Here is a 22,960-nt window from a genome sequence, read left to right as displayed (position 1 = left end):
GGATGCTGGGGACTCCGTAAGGACCATGGGGTATAGACGGGCTCCTAAAAAGAACTTTTACTATGGGTGTGCACTGGCTCCTCCCTCTATGCCCCTCCTCCAGACCTCAGTTGGATCTTGTGCCCAGAGGAGAATGGGTGCACTGCAGAGAGCTCTCCTGAGTTTTCTGTTGAAAAATAATTTTGTTAGGTTTTTTATTTTCAGGGAGTCCTGTTGGCAACAGGCTCCCTGCATCGTGGGACTGAGGGGAGAGAAGCAGAGCTGGCTTAACAGTTGGGCTCTATTTCTAGGCTACTGGACACCATTCGCTCCAGAGGGAGTCGGAACACGTGTCTCACCTGGGGTTCGTCCCGGAGCCGCGCCGCCGTCCTCCTCACAGATGCCGAAGATAGAAGCCGGGTGAGTATGAGAAGGCAGAAGACATCAGATCTTCATAAGGCATTGCTCCCATTCACACACACAGAGCAGCACTGAAGGGTGCAGGGCGCAGGGTGGGGGGGGGGGGGCGCCCTGGGCAGCAATAAACCTCACATTTGGGCACTGACAAGGTAGATTAGGCTGCTGGGCAGTAATTCTACGATCCCCCACCATTTTCTATAAAAAAAATCACCGGGACCGAAGCCCGCCGTCGGGTGGGCGGAGCTTGATCCCCAGCACTAACCAGCGCCATTTTCTCCACAGAAGCTGCATGAGGAAAACGCTGGCTCCCTGGTCTCTCCCCTGCTGAACATTCAGGCTGGAAAAAAAGAGGAGGGGGGCATTTTGAGCGCAGTGAGTGGGAATCTGGTCATTTTTTATATATATATATATATATATATATATATATAAGCGCTATCTGGTCATATCTTTCCAGTGTTATTAAGCGCTGGGTGTGTGCTGGCATACTCTCTCTCTGTCTCTCCTAAGGGCCTGGTTGGGGTTTTGTCCCCTTATAGGTTAAGCCCTGTGTGTGTGGGGTGTCGGTACGTGGTGTCGACATGTCTGAAGCGGAAGGCTTTTCCAAGGAGGAGGTGGAGCAAATGAGTGGTGTGTGGCATATGTTGAATGCAAGTGTGGCATCCTTACATATGAGGCTTGATAAGGCTGAATTAGGGGGGACATCAGGGGGTCAATCCTCGGATGGACCGACTCACAGGGCCCGTCGGGGTCTCAAAAGCGTCCCTTAACACAAGACACTGCTACCGACACGGACTCTGATTCCAGTGTCGACTATGACGAAGTGAAATTGCAGCCTAGGGTGACAAAAAGCATTCAGTGTATGATTGTGGCAATAAGGGATGTGTTTCATATTGCGGATGAACCCTCGGTCCCCGACACAAGGGTGCACATGTTTAAGGAAAAAAAACAGATTATAAATTTTCCCACATCTCATGAGCTAAATGATTTCTTTGAAAAAACTTGGGAGACCCCGGAAAAAAGAATTTATATGGCATACCCCTTCCCTAAACAGGACAGGGAGCGTTGGGAATCACCTCCCACTGTGGACAAGCCCCTGACGCGCTTGTCCAAGAAAGTGGCGCTACCGTCTCCTGACACAGCTGCCCTTAGGGACCCTGCAGATCGCAGGCAAGAGACTACCTTAAAGTGTATTTATTCTTATACTGTAGCAGTCCTTAGACCGACAATTGCGTTGGCATGGGTGTGTAGCGCGATTTCAGCTTGGACAGATGAGCTGACAGCTGATTTTGATAAGATGGACAAGGATACTATATTCTTAACTCTAGCCCATATTAAAGACGCAGTCTTATGAGGGATGCTCAAAGGGACATTGGTTTGCTGGCTTCTAGGGCCAATGCCATGTCTATCTCTGCGAGAAGATCCTTATGGACTCGCCAATGGACAGGTGATGCAGATTCCAAAAAACAAATGGAAGTTCTACCCTATAAGGGAGATGTATTGTTTGGGGATGGGCTGACGGACCTGGTTTCCACAGCTACAGCAGGTAAATCAAACTTTTTACCATTTATTCCCCAACAGCAAAAGAAAGTACCACCCTATCAGATGCAGTCCTTTCGGTCGCACAAGTCCAGAAGAGGTCGGGGATCCTCCTTCCTCGCCAGAGGTAAGGGCAGAGGCAAAAGAGCACCTGCTTCGGCAGGTGCCCAGGAACAAAAGTCCTCCCCGGCTACTCCAAAGCCCACAGCATGACGCTGGGGCTCCCCTGAGGGAGTCCGCACCGGTGGGGGCACGTCTTCGACTTTTCAGCCAGGCTTGGGTAAGCTCAGGCCTGAATCCTTGGGTGTTGGAAACAGTTTCCCAGGGTTACAAACTGGAATTCGAGGAGGTGCCCCCGCGCCGATTTTTAAAATCGGCCCTACCAGCTTCCACATCGGAACAGGATGTAGTATTAGCTGCAATTCAAACGCTGTGTCTACAGCAAGTAATAATCAGGGTTCCCCTGAACCAGCAGGGAAGAGGTTACTACTCAAGCCTATTTGTGGTCCCGAAACCGGACGGTTCGGTCAGACCTATTTTGAATCTGAAGTCCCTAAACCTGTACATAAAAAGATTCAAATTCAAAATGGAATCACTCAAAACGATAATAGCCAATATGGAGGAGGGGGAGTTTATGGTGTCTCTGGAGATAAAGGATGCGTACGTTCATGTCCCCATATATTCCCCCCATCAGGAATACCTGAGATTCGCTGTACAGGATTATCATTACCAATTTCTTTTTCATCCACTAGGGGTCACTGGAGTACTCTTCGGATATGGACGGTTCCACAAGAACTAGGCACTGAATAGTTAAACTTTGACTATACCTCCCCTCCATATCCCAGAGTACCTCAGTGTTTTTTCGGTACTCACCGAGCAACTAGGCTTGTGGAAGTGGATCCACAATTATTGATTTTTCTTTGATTATTTTTGAAAACATCCCTTTCCCCCTTCCAAGAAGGCGAGGGTTTGGGATAGTCAAGCTGCTGATGCAGCTGTGGGTGTCGGACCTCTCTAGAAGAGCTCCCTCACTTCCACGTGCAGGACACCTGCAGTAAAAGGCTGACAGCGCTTACAGAGAAGCCCCGTCATTGCCCTCACCACAGGGTCCAGGAATGTTGTTTGGGGCGGTCAGCTCAAGCTGCCGCCCCGCTGTGTGGGATTACTGTGTGTGTATTTGTGCCGTGCCGCTGCCCGCCGCCGCTTCCAGCGCCGCTGTGTAAATGTCTCTTCCGCTGCGCTGAGCCACGCTGGTCTTTGGAGGCCGCTCCACCCGGCATATCGTCTGCTCCGATGCACTTCCGGAGGGCGCACAGTTATAGGCCGGTCTCCGTGTACAGAGTAGTGGTACACGGAGCACGGGGGAGAGGGGGAGGCACACTTCTTTAAAAGTATGTATGACCTAACACAGAGCCAGCAGCGCTGTATAAATCGGTAACAGGAATGGCATATATGTATTTAAGTATAATCTGCTACATAGATTAATGTTTGCACTTTGTGATATTCTGTGAGCATGGGGACATATTAAACCATGCTTCCTGTTTTTTCCTGTTTCTTTACAGAATTTCCTGTATTACATCTCTCCACCATTGAAGGCGCTGGGGTGTTAAGGGGATTTTTGGGATCAGACATATTACTGGCACATTTGGCCAGAGATATAGAGACACCTTAGTGCTATTTACTGAGCCGCACAGGTTCTTTGTCTTTGTATTTGTATTTTTTTTTTGGCATAATGAGTAAGACACCAGCAAAGTCCAAGAAGCAGGTTTACTGCAATGTCTGTAAGGGTGTATTACCTGATGGATTTACCACATGTAAAATATGTGTTGTAAATTCTGAAACAAATACAATTCCTGCTCCGGTTTCAAATCCCATTTCAACCCCGGACCCGCCATGGGCTATATTAGCAGATGTTTTAGCTGGATTGCAATCAGAGTTGGCCGCCTTTCGGCAGGAGCGAGAGGAGGCAAGATCTGAATCTAGGGTGAGACAGCTAGATCTTCCAGAGGGGTATCAGCCTTACCAAAGGTCCAGATCCTCTTTGACTAAAGGGGATAAGTTTCATTTTTCCTATAAGCTACCGGCTGCTATGTTAATGTCTGATGATTCTTCGCCAGACCTCACTGTACAAGATATGGGTGAGGAGGGCGAAGTAGACCAGCAGTCAGAGGGTGACAATTTTGACAGGCCAGGTATTGATAATCTCATCAGAGCAGTGCGTCAGTCTCTGAATTTTACAGAAACCGAGGAGCCTCTGACAAATGATGAGGTCGTTTTTACTAAACGACAAAGAACTCCAGTTTGTTTTCCTGTGTCAGAATCTCTTAATAAAATGTTACTAGAAACAAGGAAGAATCCGGATAAACGGTTTTCTGTGCCTCACAGATTTAGGTCTAGCTATCCGTTTCCAGAGTCTATGACAGCTACATGGGAGAATCCGCCGTTGGTGGATTCATCTGTGTCTAAATTTACAAAGAAATTAACCATACCAGTACCAGCTGCAACTACACTCGAGGACCCTTCGGACCGTAAAATAGAGGTTATGTTGAAGTCCATGTATACAGCGGCAGGAGTGCTGCTTAGACCTGGGTTGAGTGGCATTTGGGTAACTAAAGCGCTAATGGTATGGATAACAGAACTCCGATCTGCCTTAACTGATGATCATCTTATACTTCTCGCTGATCAAATCTGGGAAGCGGCTGACTATTTATGTACAGCTTCTACTGACGTCTGTCAGCTTACTTCTCGCCTTTCTTCATCACTAGTCACAGCACGACGTGCACTCTGGCTACGCTCTTGGCGAGCTGAGGCAGAGGTCAAAAAAGGAATAGAAGCATTACCTTATGAGGGCGAGAGGTTATTCGGTCCTGAATTGGACAAATGGATTTCTGAGGCCACGGGAGGAAAGTCGGTTTTCTTACCATTTCCTCCAACAGTGCCTAGAAAAAGATATTCTGGACCGGCGTTCAAATCTTTTACACCTCAGTCCTTTCGCGTGCATGGCATGGGAACGGCCACACCAGGTAGACGAGGTCGGGGACGTAGTTTCCAACGAGCCAATACCACTCGTCAGGATACTAAAGTCACCGGTAAGCCAGTGGCATGACGGGCTCCCAGCCCATCTCGGATCTCCTATTGTAGGAGCACGTCTTCAGTCATTCCAGTTGGCGTGGCTTCAGACGTCCACAGATGGGTGGATCCGCAATCTAGTTTTATCAGGTTACAAAATAGAGTTCGACTGTCTCCCGCCAATGCGGTTTTCAGGACAGGACTACCTCGGTCGGACGACAAGAGGGCGATTCTGCAGACTGCCATTCAGTCTTTGCTGGACGCAGCAGTTTTGGTTCCGGTCCCTGTACACCAACAGGGTTAGGGTTATTATTCCAGTCTGTTTGTAGTACCGAAGCCGGATGGCTCGGTCAGGCCAATATTGAACTTAAAGGGCCTCAACCAGTACGTCGCTTACTACAGATTCAAGATGGAATCTCTACGATCAGTAATTGCAGGTCTAGAGCCACAGGAGTTTATGATTGCGCTGGATCTCAAGGATGCGTACTTACACATTCCGATTTGGCCTCCTCATCAAAGATTTTTGCGGTTTGCAATACGACAGAACCATTATCAGTTTCAGGCTCTACCGTTTGGCTTCTCGTCAGCACCTCGGGTATTCACCAAGGTGATGTCTGTGTTGATAGCTCATCTCAGATCTCTAGGAGTGATAATAGTTCCATACTTGGACGATCTGCTCATCAAAGCTCCGTCTCAACAAATACTCCTTCAACAGGCATTGCTGACATACAATGTTCTGTTCACCACGGTTGGATTGTCAACTTCAAGAAATCACATCTAGTTCCGTCCCAACGACTTCAATTCCTAGGTATGATTCTCGATACGGTAGACCAAAGGATTTACCTACCCGAACAGAAAGTACGGGTCATTCGTCATCTGGTACAATTAGTGCTCAAGCCACGCACAGTCTCGGTTAATTTGTGCATTCGCCTCTTAGGCACAATGGTGGCGGCTTTCGAAGCACTTCAGTTCGGGAGATTTCACTCACGTCCTTTTCAACTGGATGTGCTCGCACAGTGGTCGGGCTCACACTTAAAGATTCACCACAGGGTAAGGTTGTCTCCAAGGACCAGAGTGTGTCTACTCTGGTGGCTCAGGGTACAGAATCTAACCGCAGGGAAACAGTGCGACACCTGGAATTGGATAATTCTCATGGCAGACGCAAGTCTCAGAGGTTGGGGAGCTGTAGTTCAGAATCTTCAGCTCCAGGGTCTCTGGGCGGATCACGAAAGATTGCTGTCTATAATTGTCCTGGAACTCCGGGCAATTTACAATGCATTGCGACAGGCAGTGCACATCCTGCAGGCGGTTCAGGTGCAATCAGACAATGCGACGGCGGTCGCATACATCAACAAACAAGGCGGAACGAGAAGCCGCATGGCAATGCGGGAAGTAGCTCGAATCCTCAATTGGGCAGAATACCACCAGGTCATATTGTCGGCAGTGTTCATTCCGGGAGTAGACAACTGGGAGGCGGATTATCTCAGTCGTCGGGATTTTAATCCAGGAGAATGGCCATTAAATCCAGAAGTATTTCTCATGCTGGTCCAGAGGTGGGGTTACCCGCAGGTGGACTTGATGGCATCTCGCCACAATCATCAAATGCCCCAGCATGTATCCAGAACGAGAGATCCAGAGGCAGTGGCGGTGGATGCTCTCACAGTCCGTTGGCCATACAGTCTAGTGTATCTGTTTCCACCGTTTCCACTGCTCCCGCTATTGCTAAAACGGATCAAAAGAGAGTTCGTCACAGTCATACTAGTGGCGCCTCATTGGCCACGGAGAGCTTGGTTCTCGGATCTTCGCGGATTACTCGCAGACGATCCTTGGCCGCTCCCACTACGTCCGGACCTGTTACAACAGGGTCCGTTTCTTTACCCCGATTTAGCGCGGCTGCGTTTAAGAAGAGAGGGCATTCCAGAATCCGTCATTCCAACCATGTTACGAGCTAGAAAGCCGGTTACGGCAGCTCATTATTACAGAATTTGGCGTGCCTATATAGGTTGGTGTGAAGCTCGCAAATTTCCGACATCTTCTTTCAAGTTATCCCGTCTTTTGTTATTTCTACAGATGGGGTTAGATGGAGGTCTACGTCTATCCACACTAAAAGTGCAGATATCTGCTTTGTCAATCTACTTTCAAAGACGATTGGCTCTTTTGCCATCAGTACACACCTTTATGCAGGGTGTCCTCAGAGTACAGCCTCCATTCATTCCACCTACAGCGCCATGTGACTTGAATCTGGTTTTAGATTTCTTACAGTCTTTTCATTTTGAACCCTTACAACAAGTGGATATTAAATTTCTCACTTGGAAAACAATTTTTCTTCTAGCCTTGGCTTCGGCAAGGCGGGTTTCAGATTTGGGTGCCTTGTCATGCAAGCCACCATATTTGGTATTTCATGATGACAGAGCGGAACTTCGGACGAATCCCGCTTTCTTACCAAAGGTAGTGTCATCTTTTCACATCAACCAACCAATAGTAGTTCCTGTGTTATCAGGACATTCTGAAACTCTGGATGTGGTACGCGCTTTACGCGTTTATGTGTCTCGAACGTCTACAGTTCGTAAGACGGATACGTTGTTTGTTCTCTATGATGCTGCCAAGAGGGGTTGGCCAGCCTCTAAGCAGACCTTATCCAGATGGATAAAACTGACCATACGTCAGGCTTATCTTCAGGCTAGGTTACAGCCGCCTACATCGGTAACGGCTCATTCCACACGTTCTGTGGGAACTTCATGGGCAGCTGGTCGGGGAGCTTCTACGACACAGCTTTTGCCGGGCGGCTACATGGTCGTCAGTGCACACGTTTGTGCGCTTTTATAAGTTTGATACTTTTGCGGCATCAGCATCTAGCTTTGGCCGTTTAGTGTTACAGGTGCCAAACAGCTCTTCCTCCCACGGGGGAAACTTTGGTACGTCCCAAGAGTACTCCAGTGACCCCTTGTGGATGAAAAAGAAAATAGGATTTTGGTACTTACCAGATAAATCCTTTTCTTTGAATCCATAGGGGGCACTGGACGCCCACCCAGAGCAGTTGTTACCTGGTTGTGGTAAGTGCAGGGAATATTATGGTAACACACTCTTACCGACTGTTTCAAATTAGAAATTCTGTCGGGTTGGTGTCAACGGTTAGTTGTCATTTTTTGTTTGTGTCAACTTTATTGTTGTCCATTTTTTTTGTTTTGTTATGTGTATGTCTCCATTGTCAATTTCTATAGCTCCAGTTCGGCTCAGTAAAAAAACACTGAGGTACTCTGGGATATGGAGGGGAGGTATAGTCAAAGTTTAACTATTCAGTGCCTAGTTCCTGTGGAACCGTCCATATCCCAAGAGTACTCCAGGGCCCCTATGGATTCAAAGAAAAGAATTTATCTGGTAAGTACCAAAATCCTATTTTCAGACGTTGCCGTTTGGGCTTTCCACGGCCCCGAGGATTTTCACCAAGATAATGGCGGAAATGATGGTGGTCCTGCGCAAGCATGGAGTCACAATTATCCCATACTTGGACGCTCTCCTAATAAAAGCGAGATCCAGAGAGAAATTGCTGAGCAGCGTGGTGCTCTCTCTGAGAGTGCTCCAGCAAAACGGTTGGATTCTAAATCTACCGAAGTCACAGTTGATTCCGACAACTCGGCTAACGTTCCTAGGTATGATACTGGATACGGAACAAATTAAGGTCTTTCTCCCACTGGAGAAAGCCCAGGACATCCAGAACATGGTCAGAGACCTGCTAAAAACGAAAAGGGTGTCAGTTCACCAATGCACTCGAGTTCTGGGAAAAATGGTGGCGGCCTACGAGGCCATTCCCTTCGGAAGGTTCCAGGCAAGGACTTTTCAATGGGACCTTCTGGACAAGTGGTCCGGGTCTCATCTGCACTTACATCGGAAAATAACTCTGTCCCCAGGGGCCAGGGTGTCTCTCCTGTGGTGGTTGCAAAGTACTCTCCTGCTGGAGGGTCGCAGGTTCGGAATTCAGGATTGGATCCTGGTTACCACGGACGCGAGCCTCCGAGGATGGGGAGCAGTCACACAAGGAAGAAATTTTCAGGGACTGTGGTTAGACCAGGAGTCCTGTCTACACATCAATGTGTTGGAACTCAGGGCCATTTACAACGGCCTTCGACAAGCGGAGAGTCTTCTTCAAAACCTACCGGTTCTGATTCAATCAGACAATGTCACAGCAGTGGCTCATGGGAACCGCCAAGGCGGGACAAGAAGCAGAGTCACGATGGCGGAAGCCACCAGGATTCTTCGCTGGGCGGAAAATCACGTAAGCGCTCTGTCGGCTGTCTTCATTCCGGGAGTGGACAACTGGGAAGCAGACTTCCTCAGCAGACACGATCTCCATCCAGGAGAGTGGGGACTTCATCAAGAAGTCTTTGCAGACTTAACGCATCTTTGGGGAACTCCTCAAATAGACATGATGGCGTCACGCCTCAACAAAAAGCTTCGGAGGTATTGTGCCAGGTCTCGGGACCCTCAGGCAGTAGCAGTAGACGCCCTGGTGACACCGTGGGTGTTCAAATCGGTCTACGTGTTTCCCCCTCTTCCTCTCATCACAAAAGTGTTGAGGATCATAAGACGAAGAAGAGTACAGGCGATACTCGTTGTCCCAGACTGGCCTCGAAGGGCCTGGTACTTGGATCTACAAGAGATTCTCCAGGAGATCCCTGGCCTCTTCCTCTGAGGGAAGACCTGTTGCAACAGGGGCCCTGTGTATTTCATGACTTACCGCGGTTACGTTTGACGGCATGGCGGTTGAACGCCGAATCCTAGCGAAAAAGGGGATTCCGGAAGAGGTCATCCCTACTTTAAAAAAGGCTAGGAAGGAGGTGACGGGAAAACATTATCACCGTATCTGGCGAAAGTATGTGTCTTGGTGTGAGACCAAGAATGCACCTACGGAAGATTTTCATCTGGGTCGTTTTCTCCACTTCCTACAGACAGGAGTGGATATGGGCCTGAAATTAGGCTCTGTTAAGGTACAGATTTCGGCCCTCCTCGATTTTTCTTTCAGAAGGAATTGGCTTCTCTTCCAGAAGTCCAGACGTTTGTAAAGGGAGTGCTGCACATCCAGCCCCCTTTTGTGCCTCCAGTGGCACCATGGGACCTGAACGTGGTGTTGCAGTTCCTAAAATCACACTGGTTTGAACCGCCTAACAAGGTTGAGTTGACATTTCTTACCTGGAAGGTGGTCATGTTGTTGGCCTTAGCATCAGCAAGGCGAGTGTCAGAATTGGCGGCTTTGTCACACAAGAGCCCGTACTTGATTTTTCATGTCGATCGAGCTGAATTGAGGACACGTCTGCAATTTTTGCCTAAAGTGGTTTCTTCTTTCCATATGAATCGACCTATTGTGGTGCCTGTGGCTACAAGTGACCTGCAGAATTCCAGATACCTGGATGTAGTCACGGCCTTAAAGATTTCTGTAGCCAGAACGGCTAAAATTAGGAAAACAGAGGCTCTGTTTGTCCTGTATGCTGCTAATAAGATTGGCGCACCTGCTTCGAAGCAGACTATTGCTCGCTGGATCTGTAATACGATTCAGCAGGCTCATTCTACGGCTGGATTGCCGGTACCAAATTTGGTTAAAGCCCATTTCACTAGGAAGGTGGGCTCTTCTTGGGCGGCTGCCCGAGGCGTCTCGGCATTACAGCTTTGCCGAGCGGCGACTTGGTCGGGGTCAAACACTTTTGCTAAATTCTACAAGGTTGATACCCTGGCTGAGGAGGACCTAGCGTTTGCTCAGTCGGTGCTGCAGAGTCATGCGCACTCTCCCGCCCGATTGTATGCTTTGGTATAAACCCCATGGTCCTTACGGAGTCCCCAGCATCCTCTAGGACGTAAGAGAAAATAAGATTTTAAACCTACCGGTAAATCTATTTCTCCTAGTCCGTAGAGGATGCTGGGCGCCCGTCCCAGTGCGGAAACTATGCAAGAGTTGTATATAGTTGTTGCTTACACAAGGGTTATGTTACAGTTGGAATAGGTCTTGGACCGTTACTGTTGTTTGTTCATACTGTTAACTGGTTATGTATGTTCCAGGTTACCATGGTATGATTGGTGTGGGCTGGTATGAATCTTGCCCTTGGATTGCTAAATCCTGCCTTGTATTGTCCATCTCCTCTGGGCACAGTTCTCTAACTGAGGTCTGGAGGAGGGGCATAGAGGGAGGAGCCAGTGCACACCCATAGTCAAAGTTCTTTTTAGGTGCCCTATCTCCTGCGGAGCCCGTCTATACCCCCCCATGGTCCTTACGGAGTCCCCAGCATCCTCTACGGACTAAGAGAAATAGATTTATCGGTAGGTTTAAAATCTTATTTTTTTCTGACACTGCCAGACAATATCTGTCGAATATTACCACAGCCTCTCACTATATTCGGAGGCGGCCTCTGATGCAGGGGTCATGGCGGCCAAGGCTTCTACTACGTCTATCCTGGCTCACCGAAATCTGTGGTTAAGGTCCTGGAAAGTGGATCTGGACTCTAAAAAGACCTTGGAGGTACTCCCTTTCAAGGGAGACATCCTGTTTGGGGAAGATCTAAATAAGATTGTGACTGACTTGGCGACGGCCAAGACTGCGTTTCTCCCAAGTACTAATCCTTCTGCACAGAAGGCTAAGAGTACCACTTTTTCGTTCCTTTCGACCTCCAAGTAAAGCAAAAGGTCAGGCGTACCCGAGACAGGCTCGTACTTCCAAAACCACTAAGCCCAAATCTAAACAATCATGGGCCGCCCGTCAGCCTGCTTCCAAACAAGACAGGCCTGCTGCATGATGGGGCGGCCCTCCCCCTGGGGGACCCAAGGGTGGGAGGCCTACTTCTGCAGTTCGCCAAGGCCTGGTTAAAGACCACTTCAGACGCCTGGGTACGGGAAGTTGTCTCTCACGGGTACGCAATCTCTTTCAAGAGACACCCCCCTTGCCAGTTTTGTTCAACGGTTATCCCTTCGGATCCGTTGAAAGCGCAAGCTCTACACCTGGTTGTACAATCCCTCCTGGAAACAGGAGTGGTAGTGCCGGTACCTCTGTCACAGAGAGGCAGGGGATAGTATTCGACCCTATTTCTAGTTACGAAACCGAATGGGGCTTTCCGGCCTCAAATCATTGAACAAGTTTGTGAGAGTGTCCAAGTTCTGTATGGAAACTCTGTGCTCTATTGTGCTGGCCATGGAACCCGAGGACTATATGGTATCCCTGGACATACAGGATGCTTACCTACACATACCTATTGCCATTTCGCATCAGCAGTATCTGTTGTTTGCTATTGGCAACCTTAATTTTCAGTTCCAGGGTCTTACGTTTGGACTGGCCATGGCACCTCGGATTTTCACCAAGGTCATGGCCGTGATGACTGCTTTCCTCTGTCGCCAGGGAATAGAGATCCTGCCGTATCTGGACGACTTGCTGATTCTGGCGAACTCCCAAGATGTGCTTCTCAGTCAACTGGAGATGTCAATTCCTACAAGCCCACGGGTGGCTCATCAATTGGAAGAAGTCCTCGCTGGTCCCTACTCGGAGCATGGGGCACCTGGGGGCGCTGCTGGACACACACAGCCAAAGACTGTTTCTGTCTCCGGAGAAGGTCCTGAAACTTCAGGAAAAGATCAGATGCTTCCACTCTCACCAGAGAGTATCGATACACTCGGCGATGCAAGTACTAGGCCTCATGGTGTCGGCTTTTGTTAATCCTTTCCAAACGGGACGGCCTGCCTCATCGTATCAGGTCTCAAATGATCTCCTTGACTCCGTAGGTTCGTCTGTCACTGAGCTGGTGGCTACAGGACCAACAGTTGAACAGAGTCTGTCCATTCTGGATCTCCAACTGGGTCCTCCTGACAACGGACGCCAGTCTGCGAGGTTGGGGCACGGCGTTGGAGCAACAATCTCTCCAGGGTCGGTGGACCAGGAAGGAATCTCCTCCCGATAAACATTCTGGAATTGCGGGCAGTGTTCAATGCGTTGACACTGGCCCTGCCTCTGGTACAGAACAGGCCTGTTCAAGTACAGTCGGACAATGCCACCACGGTGGCATACATAAATCATCAAGGCGGCACTCGAAGCCGCATGGCAATGATGGAAGTGTCAAAAATCCTCCAATGGGTGGAATGCCATCTGCCAGCCATATCGGCAGTGTTCATTCCAGGAGTCATTCCGGGAGTCCTCAACAGTTGTCAGGACGTGCACGCCGTGGAGTCTTCATCCCGAAGTCTTTCAACTCCTAGTGGACAAGTGGGGCCTACCAGATGTAGACCTGATGGCATCTCAACACAATCAGAAGGTTCCAGTCTTTGGAGCAAGGACAAGGGATCCTCAAGCAGCGTTTGTGGACGCACTGGCAATTCAATGGAACCTTCGGCTGCCATTCGTGTTGCCTCCAGTGTCGCTCCTGCCCAGGGTAATACGGAAGTTCAAGCAAGAAGGAGGAATACTACTTCTAGTCGCTCCAGTGTGGCCCAGACGGTTTTGGTTCTCAGACCTGCAGGGTCTTTCGATAGAGTGTCCTCTTCTACTTCCTCAATGCCCAGACCTCCTCGTTCAAGTCCCTTGTGTCTACCCAGACCTGGCTACTGTCTTTGACGGCGTGGCTCTTGTAGCATCACTCCTGAGAGCCAAAGGATTCTCTGAGGCGGTCATTCACACTACGTTGAAAGCCCGTAAACCAGCTTCGGCTTGGATTTATTACAGGGTCTGGAATTCTTACTTCACCTGGTGTGCTGCTAATAATTATGATACATATACTTTCAAAACGTCCAGACTGTTGGCTTTTCTACAGCAAGGCCTACACTTGGGCCTTCGTCTGGCCTCCCTCAAGGTTCATATATCTGCGGTGTGATTTCAGAGAAAAATTGCGTCTCTTCCTGATGTTCACACTTTCACTCAGGGTGTCCTATGGATTCAGCCTCCCTATGTCCCTCCTGTGGCTCCCTGGGATCTGTCTGTAGTGTTGAATGCCCTGCAAGAGTCTCCATTTGAACCTCTTGAGTCTGTGGACCTTAAATGCCTTACGCTTAAGGTCGTATTTCTGTTGGCTATTGCCTCTGCTAGGAGGGTATCGGACTTATGCACTTTGTCCTGTCGTCCACCCTTTCTGATTTTTCACTGTGACCAGGCTGTTTTTTTTTTTTAAATCGTCCTGGTTATTTGCCTATGGTGGTATCTTTTCACCTTAACCAGGAGATTGTAGTTCCGGCCTTCAACTCTTCTGGTATATCTTCCAAAGAAAAATCTTTGGATGTGGTACAGGCTCTCCGTGTTTATGTGGAAAGGACTGCCTCCATCAGGAGGTCAGATTCCCTTTTTGTACTTCTTTGGTTTTCACAAACGTGGCTGGCCTGCGAATAAGCAAACCTTGGCCAGATGGATTAGAACAGTCCGTCCCCTCCCATGAGGAACTGCTTTAGGACATCCCCAAAGTTATTCCCTGTGGAATACCAGTGTACCCGCTGCAGAAAAGGATATTTATGGTAGATTTACCATTGTTAAATCTCTTTCTACGAGGTACACTGGTTTCCACAGGCGCACACCCTGACGCACTTAGCTTCTTTGGGTTTGTATGGCATTAGCCGCTAGTCCCTTCTCCTGTCGTGAGAATGTGGTTCTACGTGACTAACATCTACCGTCTCTCTTACCTGCTACTGCATTGGACTGGTTAACAAAACTGAGCTCCAGTGCCTGAAGGCGGGGCTATAGAGGAGGCGATGCAGTGCATCCTGGGAACAGTCAAAGCTTTAGCCTGTTGATGCCTCGGATCAAGGTCCAACTCTACACCTCTGTTATTCCTTGTGGAATCCAGTGTACCTCGCAGAAAGAGATTTAACAATGGTAAGTCTACCATAAATCTTCTTATTGTTGGTGCAAAATAACAATTTCTGCTGATAGCATTGTATCTCCATTTGTAAAATGTAATTTTTTTTTATTAAATGGCCATTTGAAGCAGACAAACTAATAATAATAATAATAATAATAATAATAATAATAATAAAAAAACTTCAGATTTTCCACTCAAGTGAATTTTCTGTGCAATTATCCTTTCAGTAAAGATTGAAGATGATGATATTCCTTGTGTTCTTAATTTACCAGGGTATATAATCTGATAAATGAAAGCAAGTGTCTGACTAGAAGGCCTACTAATCATTGCTTTTGCTCCTGTGATCATGCGGAAACAGCATGAGTATAACTGAATTATTTAAATGTTCTAGTTTATAACGCATGAGATTATCCTGCTTTAATGGCTGAATTGGATCACCCCTCCTGTTATGGTTGTGCTGTTTATCATTTTCACAAGGCATTAACACGTTCATATCTGCTGGAAGAGAGTCTGGAGTGCGAGGAGGGATGCATCTGGATCCCTCTGGCTCTGAGGGCCTAATTCAGATGTTTTGGGAAACCACGGCCATTGCCATCCCCAGTCGGCTGCAGACTGTCAATCAGTGAGAGTCTGCAGCAAAAGTCCGTCCAATGACGCAGGACCCGCATTACACATGCGCAGTACGGGTCAAGTACGGTACTTTGCGACATGCAGCCCACTTTTGCATCGGGACCTGAATCAGGCCCAGAATGTGCATGTGTGACTTAAGTCTGCACATAAGCTGAAACATTGGGCCTAGTTCAGACCTGATCACTGCAGCAAATTTTTTCTCTTAATGTGCAAAACCATGGGGATAATTCAGACCTGATCGCTAGGCTGTGTTTTCGTATAGCGGGCGATCAGGTCTAAACTGCGCATGCGTATGCACCGCAATGCGCAGGTGCGGCGCACGGGTACAAAGTGGATCGCCGCTCAGCGATGGGTTTGTGAGAAGGATCCATTCGCACGGGCGTTCGCAAGGAGATTGACAGGAAGAAGCCGTTTGTGGGTGTCAACTGACCGTATTCTGGGAGTGTTTGGAAAAACGCAGGTGTGTCCATGCATTTGCAGGGAGGGTTCCTGACGTCAATTCTGGTCCCGGACAGGCTGAAGTGTTCCCAGCGGCTGAGTAAGTCCTGGGTTACTCAGAGACTGCAGAAGATCTGTTTGTACTGCTCTGCTACACATGCGTTCACACACTTGTAAATCGAAAATACACTCCCCTATGAGTGGCGACTATATGAACGCAGGACTGCAAAAATCCCCTAGCAAGCGAACAGGTTTGAATTAGCCCCAATGTGCACTGCAGGGGGGGGGGGGGGGGGGGGGGGGCAGATATAATGTGCAGAGAGCATTAGATTTGGATGGGGTGTGTTCAAACTGGAATCTAAATTGCAGTGTAAATATAAAGCAGCCAGTATTTACCCTGCACAGAAACAATATAACCCACCCAAATCGAACTCTCTCTGCACATGTTATATCTGCCCCACCTGCAGTGCGCATGGTTTTGCCCATTGGAGAAAGGATTTTGCTGCTGCGATCAGGGCTGAATTAGGCCCAATGCCAGGACAGAACCCAGCAGTGTAAACGTCCATTGTAGCTATTTGTGGCTTAAGTTAAGGTTTTAAAGGGCCTTAGTATTCACTGTGACAACAGCTTTTCACAAGCACCAGCAGTGGAGCAATATTAAGTTGCTTAGGAAAGTATGTCTCTCTCATTGTGAGACGGATTGAAATGTGTTACGTCCAAAAGGCTATTTTGTCAGTAATGTGGTAAGAATGTTAATGTAAAGAAAACTGTGCATTTCATATGCAGTGTAACGAAATCTTGGGATTTCTTACCTCTAAATTGTACGGGTATGTAGAAACAGTCAAAGGATATTACTTGTTACAAACTATTTTCAAGAAATGTGTGTTTTTGTAGGTGCTAATGTTACATGTGCAGTTTAAAAACCGCTAAGAGACAATGGATTAATGTTTGGCCATCCACACTAGTTTGCCAACACAGAAATGTACTATTTGGACTTTTTTTTTATTTTTTTAATACACATCATTTATACCATTTTAAAATGTATATAAAAGTAAAATAAAGGAACAATTAAAACACGGTCTGAAAATTTCAGCTAGCCTTTTTCAGATACTTCCCTATTGGTGTCTTAATCAACATGGCCAAAAGTATGTGCAGACCCCTTCTAATTAATTCTCCATAAAATCTCCTTTTCAAAATCTTTCTGAGTGGCTTCCAGTCCCTCCTGTAGACTTACTTGGGGAAACTGCTGCAGGTGGGTCTAACCATTTCAATATCATGCTCCCACCAGATCAGTCACTGCTTTGAGAAGCGTTACTTGATGGGTACTGAACGCTTCCCACCGCTCTGTTACCTCTACAAACTCTGTAACTGGAGCTGTGTGAACCATATTTTATGCCTATTTTTTTCTGTTTTGTAGAATGTCTGGACTTCACATAAAGAAGATGATTTGCCCAGCTACATATGCTTGGAGGTGTTATTTTGTAAGACACCGGTGGTTTAAGGCAACAAGTTTTCTCCCATGGAATTCCATTGCCTGGACAAGAAAGGGGCCACTGGCTGTAGACTTAAAATCTTACTCTACCACCGAGGATCTAGCCAGTCCGCCAGTGACAAAGAAAAAAGAACATCCTAACGCCAAGAAAGTCATTGGACATGTTGGAAGAAAGATCCCATACAACATTATCCAGGTTCTAAATGCTGATGGGGAGGACATGGGGACGATGCATAGAAAGGATGTAATGCACATGGTGGAAACGCAGGAACTGAAACTGATTTCTGTTTCTGAAAAAGCAGATCCTCCGCTGTACAGGCTGCTCACAGGGAAACAGCTTTATGAAGAGCAACTGAAACTCAGGGAGAAGCAGAAATTGTCCACTAGCTCTGGCACGTAATATTTATCACAGCTAGATTTTGGTTCACAAGTCCCCTCAGTATATGGCGGCACTCGATAAAAAAATATTTATATTATTTGAATACATTGCTGTCCCCTTTTCATTGGAAAGCAAATGCTGTACGTCCTGCTTTTACCTAAGGCAGGTCAGTCGGGGTCTCATAGCTGTGTACTATCCGAAAAATACTGAATGTTTATGCATGAACTTGCTGTAATAAGTATCCATCACTTCCTGCTTATTTTAATATTACAGGTTGAGTATCCCTTATCCAAAATCCTTGGGACCAGAGGTATATTGGATATCGGATTTTTCCGTATTTTGGAATAATTGCATACCATAATGAGATATCATGGTGATGGGACCTAATTATAAGCACAGAATGCATTTATGTTACATATGCACCTTATACACACAGCCTGAAGGTAATTTTAGACAATATTTTTTATAACTTTGTGCATTAAACAAAGTGTGTGCACATTCACACAAATCATTTATGTTTCATATACACCTTATACACACAGCCTAAAGGTCATTTAATACAATATATTTAATAACTTTGTGTATTAAACAAAGTTTGTTTACATTGAGCCATCAAAAAACAAAGGTTTCCCTATTTCACTCTCATTCAAAAAAGTCCGTATTTCGGAATATTCCGTATTTCGGAATATTTGGATATGGGATACTCAACCTGTATATACACACTGTGTGTGTTTGTGTGTGTATGTACATATATACACACGGTGTGCGTGTGTGTGTGTGTGTGTGTGTGTGTGTATATGTATGTATATATATATATATGTATAAAATGTGTGTGTGTGTGTATGTATGTAAGTATGTATGTGTATATATATATAACTCTCCTTGGGGTTTTTTGAGGAGCACCCCTATATATGGATTTTTCTGATGTGAGTGCGGACTTTCAAAGAAATTATATATATATATATATATATATATATATATATATATATATAATAAAATGTCGGGTTTTTTTTTTTTTTTTTTTGGTACATCATGGAATCAACATTGATTTTATTCAGGGATTCTCACCATTGGTCAACACAAAATATTCTTTAAAGTAAAGTACAATATATTATATATTTTTTTTCCTCATTGCCAGTTAAAACCGTACTTTAATTTGCAAAGTATTTGTCTCGTCTTGCTTTAGCTCCCTGTAAGAGCAGCTTTGGCTGCAGTTACAGCTGTGCGTTTAAGTCTCTGCCAGCTTTGCACATCTGCACTCTGTAATTCTAGCCCATTCTTCTTTGCAAAATGAATTGATTGTCCATCAGATTGGGGACCGTTGTTGAGCACAATTTTCAAATCATTCCACAGATCTGCAGTATGATTAAGCCTTGGACCACTCAAGAACATTGTTTCTTCCTGCAATTACATATGCTCTAGGTTATTGTCATGCTAGAATATAATTCTTTGGTACTTATTAAATATGCAACCGCTGCTTGTGTGGACCCCACCCACCAGTCATGTCAGTTACCAAATGACAAAATCTGTGGTGTAACTACCAGTCCCTCCCACTTTGCCTCATCGGCAAAATGCTGCCAGTTTGTCTGTTGCTCCGCTATTCTGTCACACTCGAGATTCAAATCTCCTCTGGAGTGACTGGTTGGTTCAGTTACTGTAAGTGCCATACTTTTAATTAACTACTGCTAGGTTTTGCTTTCTATTTTGACAAGTTAAAATCTCTGAAGCAGGCAAGAAAATACACTTGTTTTTTTTAAATGCTCTGAGATGTTCATGATGAAGCTCTTGTTTGGAAATTCAAAAACCAGCTGTCAAACTTCAGACAGGTATATGTATTTTGTACTACAGTAATGCATAACTATGGATGTGTACACTTTTTTTTTCTTCTTTTCTTTAGTTTGACATAAGAATGTTTTTATTTTAGTTTTGCGTTAGAGTATTTTGTGGTTATCAGTGGTAAGAATGAAGTCATCTGATTTCACAACATATATACATAAGTATAAATGTGAAAAAAAGGGGTGAATACTTTTTATAGCGACTGTAAAGACACAGTTATAGTCTAACTTGATTCTTCCATCATCTGCTTAGCAGTGTTTCTCATTGACTATGGGAGGGGAGGAAACGCTTAGGTTGGGTACACACTAGAACAGTGATGGGGAACCTTTAGCACTCAAGCTGTGGTTGAACTACACATCCCAGCATGCCCTGCTACAGTTTTGCTGTTTGGCCATGGCAAAACTGTAGCAGGGCATGCTGGAATGTGTAGTTCAACAACAGCTGGAGTGCCAAAGGTTCCCCATCACTGCACTAGAACGATATTTGGACACTTTGCCGTATTGGAATGACAAATCGTCTAGTGTGTACTCACAATTGCGTGCATCGTGTGCATAGCCGTGCTGCATGGTCAATCAGATGATACCGTGTGCCCGGCTGTAGAGTGTATTGACGTTCATTACACATTTAGTGTGTACGGCCAGTCTCTGATGGTCTGGGCTGATGGAAATTCGTCTTCTCCATCGGGAGGATTGGACGTCGTTCTGGGGTGAGACATTAACAAGCAGCAACTGCCATAATTTTCTTTAGTAAATTTGCATTGAAGTGCATCAGATTACTCCCTTGATCTTGTCAGTTTAACCACTCACAAGACAGCCATAACCATGCCTGCATGCATCTGCTGTAATTTCTATGTTCCGTCAGCAAAGAGTACTGAACGTTATATTACGGGTAAGGGCACAAAACGATTTTTTTGTAATTTTGCTCACATTTGGAGAGACTGTGCTGTTTATAGTGCATCTGTCAGCTGATTGATTCGACAGGGGCTACTCTCCAATCAGCTGACACATAGAGTACTTGCCCACAGAACCAAGCATTTAATCTTACCCGACCATTCTGACAGCACTGTCCTACACACAGTGTGGGGGCAGCTAGACAGAGAACTCATTACAGCGAGAGGCAGACCCTTATTACAGAAGTGCCTAAGTTTAAAATAGAGAAACCTGTAATGACCTAACTTCCAGCATATTCAGCACTGTATGCATTTATTGTTATTTCAATCCTCCTGCAGTATTCATTTTATGGGGGACATACTGTATCTGTTCTTTCTTTTTGGACTAGATAGTAGTGTGCACGGGATACATTTCTGTGACCGGCGGACAGGAGACTATACTGACGCCAGGATTCTGACGTCTGACAATCCCGCCGGTCGGCATGCCGACCAACAGAGACTATTCCCACTCGACACCCACAGAGTGGGAATAGAATCTGTGGTGAGCCCGCTGCGTGACAAGGACAGTGGGCCCGCAAGGGGCTTCGTTGCACTCCCACGTGCCCCGGCGGTCATCTAACTACCGGGAACCCTTCATCGGTATTGTGAGACCGCCGGTCACACGTACCCAGCGCATGTACAGATACGTTACTGCTGCACTGATGTCTGAGGGGGCATTACACACACCCACTGCAGGTCTCTTGGACAAGTGTTCTGTGGAAACGGGTGGGGAGACATTTTCTACAAGATACATTGCTGCTAATAAAGCATTGGGTTTACCTCACATCACTGATTTGTATTAATAGACATAGAAGTATGGCAGTGTACAATAAGCAATCTCTAAACGGCTTTCTGAGTTGCTGATATTAAAGAGATACACAAGGTATTTGTTTTAGGTTTAAGAATGAATTGTAAACTATTTGGTGTTCACTGTGTCAACATTTGTTTCTCTTTACCTTACCTTACGTGCAAGGGGGCTTATGTAATAGCCTGCTCACCGGGAATTCAAGTGGTTCTGCCTGTATTTTTAAAGCGGCAATCACTTACAAGGCAAAACTGGGTTGGTTTTGCCTTGTAAATGGTTACCACTTTACAAAGAAAATATAGGCAGACTCTCCATAAATCCTGCACAGCCTGCAACTTGCCGGTTATTATATAAGCCCCTAAGGGTTCTATTTACTAAGCCCTGGACGGAGAGAAACCACCAGCCAATCAGCTCCTAACTGCCATGTCACAGACGGTTTGAAAAATGATATTTAGGAGCTGATTGGCTGGTGCTTTATCTCCGGCCACTTTATCTCCACCCAAGGCTTAGTAAATAGACCCCATGGTCTTCAATTGACTTGTGCTGCACCTCCGTACAGGCACCGTTGTCATACATTTACCCCAATGTGCTTAAAATATATATATTTTGTATAAGTATATGGTTATTAATGAGATTTTAATTCACAGGTCCCATCTATACCAAGGAATTGTCTTTCCTTGCGAGCATTTCACAACATGATTTAGATGTGAAAATGAAACAGGTCGCTCAGTGGATAGAAAAGAAACGTCATGTAAAAATTACTGTTTTGAATAGTCGCGGAGGCTCGGGACCAGACAAGGTGGTAAGTGGCAGTGCCAATGGCTGATACTACTGAACTACTTGGCAGCATTACAAAAATGTAAAGGGGTGATTGGCAGCATGTTGTAAGAATAAAATCTGCTTTTGTTGAAATATTAATCTATGTTGTGGATCAGTTCTGTCAGAAGCCAATTGACCTACCAGTATGTTTTTGAACTGTGGGAGGAAAGCCATGCAAACATATGGAGAACATATAAACCCTACACAGATGATTTCCCCAGAATCAAACTCATAATCTCAGGAATGCCCACAGTGTACCACCACAAACTGGCATTATACCACCCACTCACATGTATACTTGCATGTTGGGCAGTGCCTGGGGATGCGATCCGGATGCTGGCTGTCGGGATCCCGACAGCCGACATACCGACCATAAGTATAGCGGGCAGGTTATAACCACGCAGGGTGGGGGGGCCCTGGGTGGTATAGGTTTAGATGCCACCAAGGTAGGGGAGATTAGGGTTCGGCAGCGGAGGGGGGTGGACGGGCTTGGAGAGGGTTTGGGTACTAAGGGGGAGTTTTAGGTACCACCGGGGGGAGGTTAGACTGTGGAAAGGGATGTGCAAGGGGGGGGGGGGGGGGGGTGTCTTACCTACCCCCTTCCAGGATTTACACTATCGGAATGCTGGCGTCGGAATTCTGACCACTGGCATCCCATCGGCTGGGATATCATACTGAATCCAGTGCCTGCATTTTCTCAGCATTGCCTCCATGGTGGGAATGAACTGTTTTTTGGCACCCGATCTCTTGTCTAAAGTGATGGGTGATTTTTCAGTTGCTTGTGCCGATGAGAATGAATGCTGCGGGCGGCCATTAC

The 22,960-nt window shown here is 46.4% G+C and overlaps 1 protein-coding gene across 3 annotated transcripts in view; it reads left to right on the top strand.

The window, feature by feature from the left end:
- MTIF3 (mitochondrial translational initiation factor 3) overlaps positions 1-22,960 on the top strand; it is a 55,129-nt gene that overhangs the window by 3,613 nt on the left and 28,556 nt on the right. For all 3 annotated transcript variants that reach the window (XR_010204123.1, XM_063951710.1, XM_063951711.1), the window contains exons 2-3: positions 17,302-17,768; positions 21,972-22,126. Coding sequence is in view for 2 of the 3 variants with exons in the window: in XM_063951710.1 (XP_063807780.1) it covers positions 17,302-17,768; positions 21,972-22,126 (622 nt within the window). In the remaining variant the exon portion in view is untranslated. The remainder of the gene's footprint in view (positions 1-17,301; positions 17,769-21,971; positions 22,127-22,960) is intronic.

This window comes from Pseudophryne corroboree, chromosome 2 (assembly GCF_028390025.1).
Source record: "Pseudophryne corroboree isolate aPseCor3 chromosome 2, aPseCor3.hap2, whole genome shotgun sequence".
In the NCBI taxonomy this organism is placed as follows: Eukaryota; Metazoa; Chordata; class Amphibia; order Anura; family Myobatrachidae; genus Pseudophryne; species Pseudophryne corroboree.
Note: the sequence above shows the minus strand (reverse complement) of the source record. Positions and strands in the feature narration are given on the sequence as shown.